This window comes from Phalacrocorax aristotelis, chromosome Z (assembly GCF_949628215.1).
Source record: "Phalacrocorax aristotelis chromosome Z, bGulAri2.1, whole genome shotgun sequence".
Taxonomy (NCBI): domain Eukaryota; kingdom Metazoa; phylum Chordata; class Aves; order Suliformes; family Phalacrocoracidae; genus Phalacrocorax; species Phalacrocorax aristotelis.
In genome coordinates this window covers 38,328,738-38,344,716 of record NC_134311.1, presented here as the reverse complement: position 1 = coordinate 38,344,716, position 15,979 = coordinate 38,328,738, and the positions used below count along the sequence as shown (strand labels likewise).

Genomic DNA, 15,979 nt, shown 5'->3' with positions numbered 1-15,979 from the left:
AATTATCTCTATGTACTGAGCATTTTGATTTTGTGGTTATGATACAGGAAATACATTTCCAGGAAACAGAAACAATAATTTATGTTTCTTTAATTCATGTTCTGCATGTAAACGTTTGGGGTATCCTGTTGATAGTGCTCTAAAGATGCAGACAGGCTGACTTTTGGCCCTGTATTTCTGCAGTCTTCGGTGGAACCATAGCCCACTTAGCCCATGGCTGAGATTTGGCTCAGAGCTTCTTGGATGCAGACAGTTACTAAGTAAAACACAGGAGGTATATCACATATCCAACAGCTCCTATCTTTATAGCTAGAATTACTAGAAAGTTTTTGCTTTGTTTTTTAAAACCATAAAAGCCCATAGGAAAAGACCTTTGGAATTTCTAAACGCTCCTGTATTTTCAAACAAGGCAGAATTTTAATAGAATGATACAAGAAAACTGTTTTTCTTACGTTGATACAACCTGTACAGCACCAGTAAGCCCTCTGAAATTTACAGATCCATGGGCACAGTTCTTGACAAATTGCATTGTCAACCATCCTGTTTTCAGGGTCCAGACAGTAAAAGTAGTGGGTGTTACCAAGCAGTACTGAAGTGCTGTATTTAGTTGTACGTTTTCTCCCTAGAGAGAAAAAGAAAATTGGGGGAGCCAAGAACTATGGACTGTATTGAAACCTCATGTGACGCAAGCAGACTGGATTTGGGCCACTGTATCTTAAGAATTACAGGGGATATTTTATAAATCAGTCGTTCTGGTAGTCTGCCTTGACGTGGTTCAGTTTAATAGGTGGTGGGTGGCTCAGTGTTAATTTAATCATTCTGGGTTGATATACTTATTAAAAAGATTATTAAGGATTTCAGGTAAGGATTAAAATGACCTTATTAAAATTCAGATGCAGTTGGCTAGTTTTGAGAAAAAAAATTGTCACTTTTTTCTTGAGTAACTGCTTGTTCTTCTCACAGAGCAGGCTGACCTGCAAAAATGTGCCAAGCAAAAAAGAGGTGTCATGGGCCACGTTGAAAACCATTTAGTGACACTGTATCATTGCTAGACTCCTGGGAGTTTGTCGTCAGGTTGATAAAAATCAGGGGCTTAGCAGAGGATGGCATAAATGAATGCAATATTGGATTTGTGGTATTCTCTCAGGTGCTCATTTATTCATCATGTCATTTCTTAGGTATTAGTGAGGCTAACTGACCATATTGAGAGGATTTTTTGGTGAAAGTTTTTGAACAGCTCAACAAATCTCAGAACTGAACAGGTAAAAGTTGAAGCTGAAAAGTCAATCTGGAAATAATTTTGTAAAAAGTTTCGTAACTGTGAAGGTAGTTAACCAGTGAAACAACATCTTGGGTGTAATGGTGGATTCTTTTCTCCTTGCTTAGAAGACCACCTTCTTCTAAAAGTTGCTGTAGTGTACTGGCTAGAGTGTTAGCTTGTTGCTGAGGGTTAAGATACAGACTACAGAGTTTGTATTAATACTCAGTTATTTCTTAATTAGGTCATATCCTTCTTTTGACATACAGTGACAGTCTGGCTCTACCAAGGCCAGCGTATGTTTTCTGTAGAAAGTAGTAAGTAGCAGCATGAAGACTTTGAAAGCCCTCTAGGAGTTCAGGCACATTCTTTTTATTAATCTCCATTGACAGTTGTGTAGCCAAACGCTGTAGTCACCTTTGAAAATTTTGTCCAAAGTATTTGGATTTGTGATTACTGAAGTCCCAGCTGTGCACAGTGAAGATATGAGTCATTCTATAGTGATGGTTGACAGTTCCACTGTCTGATGGCTTTGGGCCATTGGTTTGCACTAATGATGGTCTGTGAAGGTAAGTAGCCCCCCATCCTACTTAAAGGAGGATTTGTTCCTTCTAAAGCATGAGGTGATATTTGGAGAGTCTCGGCTGACATAAATGAGTTCCTTCTGCTTCTCTCTGTAGTGTCCAGTTGTGCTGGGGTATGGGAAGTGACTGCTTATTCTAACGTAGAGCTGCCTATTCCTGGGAAGTGTTATCAGTTTGAATGTGAGAACAGATATTCTGCATGTGGTGAAATAATGTAGCTGTTGTACACATGGATTTTAGTGCATGCTTTCATCTATTGAACTGTATAACTCTCTACATACGGTTTAAAATTCTCAATAGCAGGTTCTCTTCTTCCATTTTTGTAGACTGAAAAGCTTTGTATAGATTATTGAGAAGAAAGGGGACTTGAGAAAACTAAATGAAACAGAGTGGCCTTAAGAAGATCATTCAGAAACTCTCTTTTCTCTGTCTAGTCAGAACAGGAGAGTACTCAATGAATTTGAACATTGCAGACAGATTTCAGAACTGGTAAAAGGGAATGGCTTTTGTATACAGCCTGGACAGTATGCCTGTGAAACTCATTGCTGCAGAAGGCTATTAAGGCCAAGAATATAGCAAACTTAAAAAAGAAATTGGATACTAGCAGGATTATTACTGATATCCAGAATTATAATAATTAATGCTATCAAAGTTTGAAAGAGATATTGTATTTCGAGCTTTGGGGCACAGGGTAATCTCTGTCTGACAGATATCAAGATGAGACTTGTGGAAAGATGATGTCATGTCTACCTTGCATGGGCTCTTATGCTACGGTCTAAACTTACTATGCTGACAGTACACAGAAGTATTTGAACCTGTTGTCTGATTACTTGTATCAATTACTATATGGAAATTCCTTTAAAATGTACATCCATATCAACAGAAGTGATAGTAACCTAAAACACTGTATTTAACCAAATTAAGTCAGAAGTAAATGCAGCATTGTTGGATATCTTTGTAATTGTGTAGGTGTCAAAATGCTACTGACTCGTATAAATGGTCTCACACTACATTGAGCATACATACTGAGCATATGTGTCGGTTAGGGTGCACTGTGGTTTTTTAAAAACAGATATTTTTCAGTGTAGGTTTTGCTGCTTAGTCTCATTGCTTTATTGGTAAGTCCAGTTTATCACATTTTCTAGATATGAGGTCTTGCACTACTGTCTGCTTTTTTCCAAACTGAGCCACTTCTCAGCTTGTGTGTATTCTGCTGTGGAACAGTCTGGGTGCCACTGGAAATAAAAGCCAAAATTCTTTTACAGTTAAAGTTCACTAACTCAAGATATCCAACCAGAAAAAATGAATCCTAAGGCAATTCTTGTGTTTGTTTCCCACCCACCTCTCCCTGGGAAAGGGAGTAAAAGAAAACACACACAATAATGTGATTATTTTGCTATTCTATTCTATTCTATTCTATTCTATTCTATTCTATTCTATTCTATTCTATTCTATTCTGTTCATACTTTTTTGCTGCAGTGTTTTCTGCTGGGTCTTGCAACTGATTTTTAGTGTAACTTTAGGAATCTATATAGATCTACATAGAATAATCACTATTATTTTATAGCCGTCTGGCAGGATACAAGCATGATGTGGCTGTTTCCCTCAGAGATATAACACCAACATGACATGTGCAGACTTTTACAAATAAAAAGAACTAAATCTATTTCTGCGTGGGAATCAGAACTGGTACCAGAGGAATTAAACTTCAGTTGCCTGTCCTGTAAATAAACACGCTGCAGGAAGAAGTTGTCTCAGAACGTAACAGCTATTAGAGCAGGGCTCTAAGGGACCAAAGTTGGTTTTACTTTTGCTTGCATGAGAAGTTTCATGTAAAACAATGTGTTGGTAGGAACTGTGCAGGCTTCCACAGTGAAATGCTGATGTGTCATGTAGACCTTGTCCCAAGTGCTAGAGCCAGGAAGAATTGGGGAGCTTTCATCTCTTCGCACGTTCAGGTCTGGCAAGAGTAGTTGGAATGGTTTTCAGAGGTGGTGTGGAAGTGTAACTTTATAAAGCAAATGATCTCATTACGTCTCTCCTTGTTCCCTAACCAGCATAATTAATATCCAAATGTTCTGTAAGATTAGTTTTATTTCCTGCCCAGCTAGTTGACAGACACTGCTGAGATTTGAATTCACAGCAGGCGAGAGCAGATGGCTACCTTCGCTAACAGATTACTGCATCAAAGCGTACAAACTATCCAGCTCTGTCTCAATAAACTTCAACATATGATTTATAAAGTGAACATATTAGAAGAAATCCATGAAGCCTGTAACGGGAATCATATTACAGCACTACTTAAAGCACTGGGAGAATTGCCTAATCAGTTATTGTGCTGATTTTCAAATCTTATTAAGCAGGAAAGCATTGCCTGGAAAATTATTTGTCTTCTCTTTGGTATTACTTCCTCTTATTTAATTTTTATTGAACTAATTAAACCTAAAAGGAGATTTCCAATATGTACAGCTTCTATTGAAGTTCTAGCAAATGTATTAATGTGTTCACACTGATTTGGTGTTTAATTGTTTGTATGGGACTTTTTACATAAGCAAAAAAATCTCTGCTAAACTTCTATACCTGCAAGTCAATGACAAAACTAGAGTATTTTTAACTAAAACAAAACAAAACAAAACAAAAGAACCATTGTTTCAGGAAAAAAAAGTCATTGCAAGATCATACATAAGTATCCAGCACAGCAGATAAGCTTGATTATTTGACGTGATAAATTGCAAGTAAAACTTGCCTGGAACAGTTGATGAGAAATGCCTCATAAAGAAGGCCTAAGCTTTTAACAGTGTTTCAGCTCCAAATGATGGCACAGTATTTTAAAGAAAGATATGATATTTCTAGCATGTTGCATAATTATTTGCTATTGTATAAATACAAAATGTGAGGCCCGCTGTGCCTGAAGTCTGTTGATATTGCTGGCATTATTTTTTAAGAGGATCAGTCTGTAATTCCTTCGGTTTTTGTAAGCATTCAGCATGTATTTACCTTTTTGAAGCTCCCATTGCTCTGGGTGCTGACGAATGAGATACGGGATGATTTATAGCTCTGTGAGATGGACGGGGAGTCCTGATTCTCGCAAAATCTGGGCTTGTTTCCTGGTGAGTGGTACCATCTCACTGCTTTTCTGTTTTCCTGAGGGGAGTAGCTAAGTCTGCTGAGGTGCCTCGGATAGCAGCTCTGTGCAATTGCTAACCCTCTCTTCTGTCCTTTCTCTCCTCTGGTTTGATCTGTACAGTGCTCTGTTTCCCTCACTTTGTAATTAAGATCTAGGTTTTGTCCTGCTTTCTGTGAGCTTTCTATCTGCATGAGAGGGAGGGCTGCATTCTCTTGTGTCATCCTGGGAACTAATGGGATTTTCCTGTTAGTGTTGTGGAGAACAGTGGGACTACCACAGTGTCAGTTTGTGGAGAACAGAGGTTGCTTTGCAGCTGTTACAAAGAGACAGATTAAATTCCCAGTTTTAAAGAATAAGGGAAGGGGTTCTTTTCACTTTGAAGTTAAAAACTGATGTTAGGATAACTTCTGTTTGCCCGCCTGAAACATTTCCCTATATAATTAGCTTAATGTATTTCCGTGTGTAGTAATGTTTTCTTAGGATGTGAAGCGGAAGAAGCGCAGAAAAATACTATGCAGCAGCTTAAAGACTATAGTTATATGTTTCCAAAGATGCTGTTTGTATTCCCTGACTGAATAGTAAGTTGCCACAGTAGATATCTGATTTAGTAGTGTTTTTGCTTGCATTTATACAGCTTGCTTGTAATCGAGTGGTGTCTATTTCTGTCAAATGCAAATGCATGTGGGGTTTTTTTTCTATTGTAGACTTGCCCTCAGCAAACTTAAGCAATTACAACATCACCGTGGTGGAAGGAAAGAGCATCACACTGTACTGTGATACTACTGGCGGGCCACCCCCTAATGTGTCCTGGGTGCTCACTAATCTTGTTTCAAACCATGAGGTAAGTTTCATGTTCAAATACATGACTATTCAGAGACAGAAGATATCTGCTGGAGAATGGTATAAAGGTTCATGTCCAGCTTTAGTTTACTTTTTATTTTACACTTTATAACTTTCAATTGAAAATATGAAATAAAAAAATTAATGCTGGAATTACATTTATTTTCTAGTTCCTTTCAATCCAGAGTGGCTGCCACATTTGCTCCTTGAGACTCTGATTTGACTCTGGTTTTTGGATATTCAGTTATAAATGAGTGTACTGTAGATTTCTGGAAGTAATGTCATGAATTGGGATACTGAAACACAAGGGCTTTCTTATTATCACTAATACCTGCATACAAAGAATAAGTCAAATCTACCCTAATAACGAAAAAAGCTTTGTGTCTCTAATTTTATCATATTATCATGCCAAAAGCTTGGTGTGTTGGAATTTGGTTGTAAATATTTTGTGGCTTGTTTAATTTTCCTTCAACAAACAAAGCAGTAACAGGAAGCCTTGGGAATTGAAGTGAAGGTTTTACTAAAAAGAATGGCATTTTTAAAATGATGTATGAAGGTGTTTCCTCAATAAAATCATCTAGGCAGGGGGCATTTTGTTTTCTGAGATCTTTGCGTTCTGTGTCCCTGCTTTAGACTGTGTGCACACTGCAGATGGAATGAATTCTTTCTGATGGAAGTGTTGATTAAGGAGAGGCATGTAAGCCGACCTTCAACATGCTGCTCCTAACCTCCTGAATTGACATTATTTACACAGTCGGCTAGACCCTCTCTTATTTTTAGTTTTATGGCATTGGCTTTCCTACATTTATGATGGCACAGACTGCCTAAAACTTCCTGGTCTGTAGAAAGTGCAGGATGTGTACTTCCAAAACTGTTCCTGCCATGCAGAAGAGCCAGGACATCTGGGCTCTTGTAATCTTTGTACTTTTTCCCTTGAGGTCATTATATCAGGCCTGCATAGAATTTGACTACCCTGTCTTTCAGGTCTCATAAGTAAGAGCTGTGTAGAGCTCTAGTTTTATTTTTTAAATTTTATTTAATCTGTAAAACTACCCAAACGTATCAGTCATCACCAACAACATGAAATTAAAACAGTATGGGGAACCTATGCAAAATTGTGTTCTTTTTCTCTTTTTCTTTTTCTTTTTCTTTTTCTTTTTCTTTTTCTTTTTCTTTTTCTTTTTCTTTTTCTTTTTCTTTTTCTTTTTCTTTTTCTTTTTCTTTTTCTTTTTCTTTTATGAGCCAAAACAAATGTGGGATGCTTTCCAAAAAGTGAAATCACCTCATTTTTTAACCGTCCTATCTTTGAAATGCCATGGTCAGTTCTCTTTAAGCTTTCCAGCAATATTCTGTCCTGGCATAACTTCATCTTGAGATTTCAGAGGGGTTCATAATATAGGCTAGCTACAGCCTTCACCATGGAGCACAGTAGTCTTTTCAGTAGCAGAAGAATGAGTGCCTTTTAAACCTCATTTGCCATTCACAACTATCCTTCCTTTTTCCTGAGTGTTGCTTTTGGTTTCCTTTCTCTCACATCTCAGTTTGTGCCTCCCTTTTCTTCACCTCGTATGCTGCTTTTGCCTGTTTTCTCTCTCTGTCCTGTTTTACAGAGATGTTCACAAAAGTTAGAACTAAACTCTAGTCCGGCAGACGTAACAGTATCCTCTCAGTTTCTGTCCTGATGTATAATCTGACTGATGTTGGTGAGATTTTTCGTGCTCTAGATTTCAGCTCTAAGCGTGTGATTGGGCCCCTCTGCTTTCAGTGCAGCTTTGAGCACTGCTCACCTTTGAATGCTGCACATGGAGAAATGTTTCATGAGGTCACTGAAATCAAAGGGACATTTAATTTGAGTTAAGGTGTCATCTTGAGGGTCAAAATTCTGGTTCCACAGGACTGTATGTGGGAGCGTTCCTTCATGTCCCCATTAACCTCCACTGAAAGTCACTGTGGTTTTACAGATGCAGTGTTGTGTTCTATGCAGCACTGAAGCATATGTGTATGCTAAGGAAAGTACCTCAGAAGTAGTTTTTAAAAATGATCTTAATTATAGTTTATTTTCTGAATGTGGTTTTGGTTACCTTCCTTTTTGAGAAAGTAGTCTCGCATTTTTATGAAAAATTCAAGTATGGAAATAGTAGTTATTTGGAGATCATATGAAGGACCTGATTTAAGAAAACAAGAGTGTTTAACAACTAGCTTTGCTAGGGGTTTGTGGGTTTCTTTGGTAATTCAGTTCTATTTGCTTTATTCAGCATTGTATAGCTGTGTATCCAATGTGGCATTTAAGGCTGTATATGGGCACTGAGCTTTCTAAGGATCATAAGAATCAAGATTTCTAAGAATCATAATTCTTTAATTAGCCTGTGCTTAAACACATCAAACAGTACTTGGGCAGTAGCTTAGGGAGTAGAAGCTATGTACTTTCTCATAGAAGGTTTAATGAGAAGAAGAAGCTTTCAAGAGAAATTTGGCAAAGGAAGAAGGAGAAGACACATTGTTGTCAATGTGCAGTAGAGCTCAGAAGGCAGCAGGGGAAGAACTGTCAAGTGTATGTGTAAAGGAAAGAGACAAAAGGAAGAGCAAAGCCAGGGTTGAACAGAATATAGGCGGGAAGACATTCAAGGGGAGTAGAGATAGATGATAGAAATCAGTCATGAAGTGGAAGAGAGGAATGAGCAAGGATATGAGTAGAGAAAATAAGCATTTGTGTAGACGGAAAAGTTGTTTAAAAAAAAGGCAGAAACTGAAAGTGACAGGTCAGAAGAGTGGTCAAGGGCAGTGTTTGCAGCAGGACTTTTGGAGCTTTGAATCCATTGCCACTGACAGTTAAAATTGGTACTGTAGGTGTCTCTACTAATCAGACATTGAAGTACTGCCTTGATTAATTGTGAACCAAAACAGCTAAAAGCAAGGGAAAACGAAAAATGCCATTCAGCTGTGGCCAATGATTCCCTCCCTCTCCCTTGTTCTTTATGCTGCAGTTAACACATACATGTTTTTCTGATCACTTGTAGAGTGACACAAGTAAGAACCCTGCCTCGCTAACCATAAAGAACGTTTCATCCATGGACAGCGGACTGTGGATTTCCTGCGTAGCAGAGAACATTGTGGGAGAGGACCAAGCCTCTGCTGAGCTCACGGTATTCTGTACGTACGCTGGCCTCTGTACAGCTCCCAGGGCCAAACTGCATTGGCAGTTACTGTTTTGGGTATAAATATTTTCTGGGCATGCGGGTTGTTGAAAGAAAAACCCTTAGGGCATGTGAACTATCTACTGCCGTTAATTCTGGCAGTAGCCCAACTAGCGGTTGTTGTATTTATCTTTTTGAGCCCTGTGTTGTGCAAAAATGCTTTATCTTCCAGTTAGAATGATCTGTAAGTAGAGGTCTGAAACCCAAAGTACTCAATGGCACTGTCAATGTGGGGAAGGTTTGTAATGGTGTGCATGTATATACACACACTGTCTTAGGAATTAAGAAGTGAGAATGCATCAAAAGGCTCACAGAATTAATTATAAGAGACTACAAATGTTTAAGTTCTTATTATCTAAAGCAACAACTGCTCTGTTCAAAAAATAACACACTTGCAACATTTGTACTGCCAGATGTAAATTTGTTTGTCATAGCTTTGACTAATACACGTATTTGTCGAGGCCAAGGAAGGGGGAAGGGACATGCAGTGGAGAAGCACTGGCTTCTTAGATCTAAGCTCCAGCCTGAATTCATTTTATGTGAACTAGACAGCATGTTTTCACAAGTTGCAACCCTCTGTTTAATTGAAGATGGGAATGGAACGCTTTGTAGATGGCAAACTTTGTTCAGCATGTGCTCATGACAGAGTAAACTAGAAAAATCACTGTAGATGTAGGTTTGTAGGTTGAAACTGGATATGTAATAGCTATGGGAAGGGACATAAACTAGAAGTGTTTGAACAGTGTAAATGAGATTCTGAGCTTGGCACTGTTATGAGTGATAAAAGGGAGTATAACTAGATGAAATTGGATGCAGTTAAGAATAAGTATCAAGGAAAAATTCCCAATAGTGAAATAATGGGCAAAGTGTTGGAATAATCTCCTGAGGGAAACAGAACAAGTCTGTAAACTTGAGGCATTTAGCAGGTTTGAACAAAGAATGAGAAAATGTATGGTAGAAAATAATCTTTCCCTGACAGAAGAATCCAGGGAATTAAGTCATCTGTTTCTGGCTTTGATTCTGTGAAGAAAATAATCTGAAAGTTTGGATTCCTAGCTGAATATGTTTCCAGTGCTCCTTGCTTTTGGCCAGCTTTTAAATATTTGCAATACTGTTGTGTTCCTTCAGCACTCCTCTACGCCATTTTTTCAGCAGAGTAAAGCTAAAACATTTCTCTCCCTCTTCTCAGTGATCCATTAACTCTTCCCACACCTTACAGGGTTTAAGTGATTTAACAGGTGTTCAGTGTTTGACTGAAACTAGTTTGTTTTGTTTCTCTCTGAAGAATGGCTTTATTTTGGTTGTGAGGATAGTACCCAAGGCAGAGCAGGTGGATTCCGGTGTGAGTATCCTCCAAATAGGTATCATTCCTACTAATAACATACTTTCATACTGATGAATGAAAAATACTTTACTGATAACTTTGGGGGGAGGAAGGGAAGGGAGGAAAGACATGTTCAGAATATTCTGATGTTCTTCACTCTTTTTTCCAATATAGTTGCACCAAATATCACGTTTATTGAATCTCCAACCCCGGACCACCACTGGTGTATTCCATTCACTGTGAAAGGGAACCCTAAGCCCACATTGCAGTGGTTCTATGAAGGGGCTATACTGAATGAGTCTGAATACATCTGTACTAAAATACATGTTATCAATCAAAGTGAATACCATGGCTGCCTTCAGCTGGACAATCCTACCCACCTGAATAATGGTGCTTATACCTTACTGGCAAAGAATGAGTACGGAGAGGATGAAAAACGTGTTGATGCTCATTTCATGTCAGTGCCTGGAGATGGTAAATATAATTTCTTTTTTTTTTTGTCTTAGCAATTGCAAATTGATGAGACTGTGTAGACAGTGCTCCTCGCCAGTTTAACTCTTTTGGAGGAAGCTTTTTATATGTTGGGTTTTTTTTTTCTCTCTGAATGAATGTCTTCAAGATTAATTGTAAAATAATGTCTTTCTTGAGCATTTTCTTCTTGTTTATTGCTCTTCAAGGGAGGCCACACGAGTGCTCTGTCAATCTTCCCTTTAAGTAACCATCCTCGGTGCCAGCTAAGGCTAGCAAAAGGTTGCTGTTTCTGAAGTGCTTTCTCAAGGCTTAGTTCTGGTCCTGGAAAGCACTGAGTGCCAGTTCAGCCACTCTGTAGGCTTTCTGCACTGCATATGAATGCAACTAGGCAGTGTATCCAAGGACGCGGTGGATGCCTATGTAGCATCTAGTGCCTTAGTGCAAAATCAATAGTGCAGTCCAGTGAGTTGATGATATGTTGTTTAGGACACCAGAGGGAGCTGGAGAGAAAACAAGTAACCCAGAGGCAAGATGGACAAGGTCTCAGGTCCTCACAGGCACTTTGATGTCCGAATCCCGTTTGTTTCGGTGGAGGTTGGGCTCCTACATGCTTAGGAATATCCGTGCTCAAGATGGTTGCTGTTAAATATATGTATCTCCAGTTGCTCTAAAGGCTCCACCTCAGCACTCCTAAATGTTATGTGAGCAGGCTCTAGATGGACTAACTCACTGAGCTGCAGGGACTACTGTAAGTGATTGATCTTCACTGTGGTTTGATTTTTTCCCACATCTTCAAAGCCATATGTGAAGTGACGAAGAGCAAGAAGGCATACATGTAAGCATATTGCTGTATGTGGAAAAAACTCTGTGTGGACCTTGCACAGCTGGAGTGGAAATAAAGGCATGTTTTTGCGCATATAATTGCATAGTCATATCTGAAAATATTAACATGTGTGTACCTTTGGCTTTTTAGCCATGGGATATAAGTAGCTGCCTTCTTTTTTGAAACAGCAATGTGCAGTGCTAATGTTATCTGGCAGGGAAAAAAAGCGAACATTTAAATTCTCTCCCCTACATTGCAGGCTACAGACAGTAAAAATATGGTCTATTTTTAATATTTTTCCCTATCAGCTCAGTTTGCTGTAGGGAGAGAAATAGCAGGTCTTTTGCTTTCCCACCATTAGAAGGAGAAGGTGAAGACCTGATACAACCACGCTTTGTTTACTCCTGCTGTCCTTTGTGCACCTCTCCTCTTTTTTACTCTGGAGTTCTTCCTTAAAAAGACTTATTACAGAAACACGCCATGGTTTCAACTACTGGCATCCTCTAATACTGCATTACAGCAGTTCAGGAAAACAGTTCACCTCACAGATGTTCTGTGTACGATGGAAGGTCTCTCATGCCCTGATTATGTAATATGAACCTGGCTTAATTTTTTGTAGCAGAATAACAATTCCTCTAATACATGTAGGTGAATTTATGATTTTTTTTTTTCTTTGATCCAAATCCCTTTTACTATTCTGGTTTTCCTTTATGCTTCTCCCCTGTACACTGAAAAATTCCCAGTTGTGGCCTTTTAAATCAGTAAATAGAACTGTAGGTATCCAAATTAGAAATACAGCATTATTTACTTGTTCCATCCTCTTTATACGCATAAAGAATATAAGTCTCTCAAGATAATCTGTGCTGTGTTCTTCAAGTGTTTCCGAAGCTCTGAGGTGGATTAAGCTTCACAAAAAGAGTATAGAAGAAATGGGACTATGTATAGACGGGATGTAACTGCATTAGAAATTAGTTCAGGCACAGCGGATGGCACCAAACCAGTCTTAAAAATTAACAATGGGGGAAATTGCTTATCTACTTAGCCTCCTCAATGTTGTTTTTATTAGTGGGGCTTTTTCCTCTAAGAATCATGGCACTGAGATTTAGAAAACGTCACAACATTGTTGTCTCCTCCACTGAAGCTGGCATAAAAGTAGATGTTAAAAAACTAGAATCCTCTGTGCATTGTATTACAAATTTTGTTTTAATCTATTACTATTTAAAGCACTGTCAGGCTTTTTCAAACCTTAAAAGGCTTTTTCAGTGCTGTCGTTACTGTGTAGTTTCTTCCTTTGGCCCACATATTGTACAATGAAGCATAAAGAATAAGGCCCACGCCCTGGTATTATGTTCATTTCCATACCTTCATGTCTGAATTAAATACCACTCCTGATGTTTCATGGGGTGGGGTATACTCACTGAGCTTTGAACTGATTCGCTGGTTATTGCATCACTTACGGGCAAATGCTCTTAAGGTCAAAACAAAAGAAAACGAAAAGAAAAAACCCTCACCTATAATCCTTATGTCTACCTAAATTTCATACAACTAGGTCTGAAGCATATTCTGTCGTCAACATTGTAACACTCCACTTTTAAAGTTGCTTCAAAATGATGAAGACATGATTTGTGCTAAGATGCTCTCAACTTCAGCATGCTACTTGCAGAATGTTTTCACTGGTCTGAGGATGCATGCACAAAGGAGAGGAAAGCACATACCACAGTGGGATTTGGATTGAGTTAATGATAACACAGTTAATGTTGTAACTTAAGACTTTGCTTTAAATACGAAGTCCTGGAAAAAGAAATTTCATATTCTGTTAGCTAGATTTTAAACTAGATTTAGTCTGCTAAAGTTCTTGGATTCCTGTAAAGCTGTTCATGCTGAGGATGACTTAATTATTTGACATTACACTGCAGCAAAGAGTAAGAAGTGTTCATGTTTTATTCTGGGGGCTGTTCTCATAGTTGATCCAAAACAGCAAATGAATTCCAGGAGAGATTTTTACCAATAGTAAGTATTTTTAATTAAGCTTATTCATCTACCAGCTCTCTACTCTAAAACTCAGCTGAAGGAATCCAAGTCGCATAGTATCTTGTAAAACTAAAAGAATACGTTAAATATGCGGTAGAAGTAGCATCTAGCTTGTGTCACATGGGACTACTTTGCAGTAGTATGCTTTTGGATTGAGTCTTTTGCTGCTGCTTTGTTTTGAAAATGTCAAGTTTATAAAGAAAGAACCAAACAAACCAAGCGTAGTTGACGTAGTTTATAATGAGTAGATAGGATAAGTCTCTTAATACTTCATTTACACACAACCTGTTCTAATAGGGACCAAAACAACAATGCTGCTCTGTTTTTGCCTTAAAAATAATTATGTTTAAATGTTCTAAACTACTGTGGTGAAGTTTAATGTTAAAATAGCATCAACTGATATTTTGATGATTGAGTAGATATGTTTTTATGTAGGGAATACTAAATAGAAATTTGGGTTTCATCCAGCATCTTGATGTTTTGCAGCTTTATTTGAAGTGTTTAGTTATATAAAAGGTATTCAAATTGAGTTGATGCCTTCCTAGTTTATACTCCTGGCAGGAGTTAAAGGTTAAACTAATCTAATTATTTCATCCCAATTCCAGTAAACAGTAACAAAAATGTTGCCATTTAACTCAGGATTTTTGTTTTTTTTTTAACCTACATATTACAGAAGGTAACTTAGAATTTTAACATATGGACATTTTATACTGAAAAAACTGAATCCGTGAACTTTTACGGACAGAAAACCCTGGTCTGAAGTTGCTTGAGGCCAGATACTACAAGCTTTCTTCGCTTGTTATTTATTTCTGCAGACTGACATGGGAGTTCTCACGGGGTCTATAAACCTATATCTCTGGATACTAGAATATCTTCAAATGCATTTTAAAATAAACCTAATTATCTGCTGCCATTCTGCAAACAGGTTGTAACTCTGTTTAGTATTTTCAGCACAGATTCTCATGCTGCTGACATAAGCAGAGACAATGGTGTTCTGGTTGTACTTCACAGTGGCTTTATGCCAGTGTAATGCCACTGCTCTGTACTTACTGTATAGTACTATAAACAGAATTATGCTTTTTGAAGTTTGATTCTTTTTCAGAGATTTTAACTATCTGTTAATTTCATTTCCAAACCAACAAAGAGTAAAAATATGGAAGAGATGATTAGGAGCCTACCACATAAGCTATGCTATAAATACATTATAGGCCAGAATGAACGGGTATGTTGAAATGCAACGCAAGTGTCTTTCAAAGCGTGAATAGTCTAACAGTACACTAATTTCAGTGGGCGTTCTGTGCATTATACTCACATATGTGCTCAACGTTACATATGTGCAGTAATTAGAAAAAGCTTCAAGCTGGAACTAGTAAAATTTAGGAAAGCGTAGACTAGATGGGTATCCATTTTTTTGTGTAAAGGCTAGCTTCCAAGACTTCTGACTTTTTTGGTAAGAGTTCTTTCTGTGTATCAGCTGTACGGCAGGCTTCTTGGAAGCATTGTTTTACAGAGTGAATGAAATGTTGCTGCTTAGGTCATTGCTACCTCTAGCCCTTAACTTGCCAGCTCACAGCTAAAGCGGTTTGCTCTCATATAATAGCAAAATCTTTTGACCAGGTAAAAGTAAGTGATTGTTAATGCTCACTGAAGTCTGCTTCCACTTAAGGTCAGGGAGAATTCTGCCATAGATTTTTCAACAGGAATAGTTATTGTTGCACTTACTCCAGATACACATTAACACCAGACAGCAGAATTTTGCCCAATTGGGAAATACACCTGCCTTGGACAGAGCGAGTGCCCTGTGTGTTAGCTGTTTCACATGAAGCAAAACATCCTTTGGGATAGCTCTAAAATGGTTGTAAGGGTAATCTGATAAATAGATACTGCAATATACTGATGTTGCTTTGTATTTGTGTAGGTACTGATCATGGCTATTGTAAATAACATGTCAACTCTTAAAAAATTCCTAAAGAAACTCTTATTCCTTCAGCATTTGCAATCTATTTACAAAAGCTTTTTCTTTTTTTTTTTTTTCTCTTCTCCATGTACAGGTAGTGGCCCAATTGTGGATCCAGACGTTTATGGTATATATTTGATTTCCTTTTTCTTTTCTTTTAATGATAGAAATGAAGGAACTGAAACCATTAAAAGATTGAATGTCAGGCTCAGTTAAATTGAAATGGCACATATTATAACACAATTATAAAAGGTACTTTTTATTTTTGGTTCTCCTCCTGCCTTATATTATTTAAGATAAATGAAGGCAATATGACGTTTTACTTACTCTGCTGCTTTTGATTCACATTAGGAGAAGCATAAATCCACTG

The 15,979-nt window shown here is 37.9% G+C and overlaps 1 protein-coding gene across 6 annotated transcripts in view; it reads left to right on the top strand.

Annotated features, from left to right (window-relative positions):
• NTRK2 (neurotrophic receptor tyrosine kinase 2) overlaps positions 1–15,979 on the top strand; it is a 200,211-nt gene that overhangs the window by 35,187 nt on the left and 149,045 nt on the right. For all 6 annotated transcript variants that reach the window (XM_075078494.1, XM_075078499.1, XM_075078495.1 and 3 more), the window contains exons 6-9: positions 5,674–5,810; positions 8,827–8,959; positions 10,502–10,801; positions 15,704–15,736. In XM_075078494.1, coding sequence (XP_074934595.1) covers positions 5,674–5,810; positions 8,827–8,959; positions 10,502–10,801; positions 15,704–15,736 — 603 coding nt within the window. The remainder of the gene's footprint in view (positions 1–5,673; positions 5,811–8,826; positions 8,960–10,501; positions 10,802–15,703; positions 15,737–15,979) is intronic.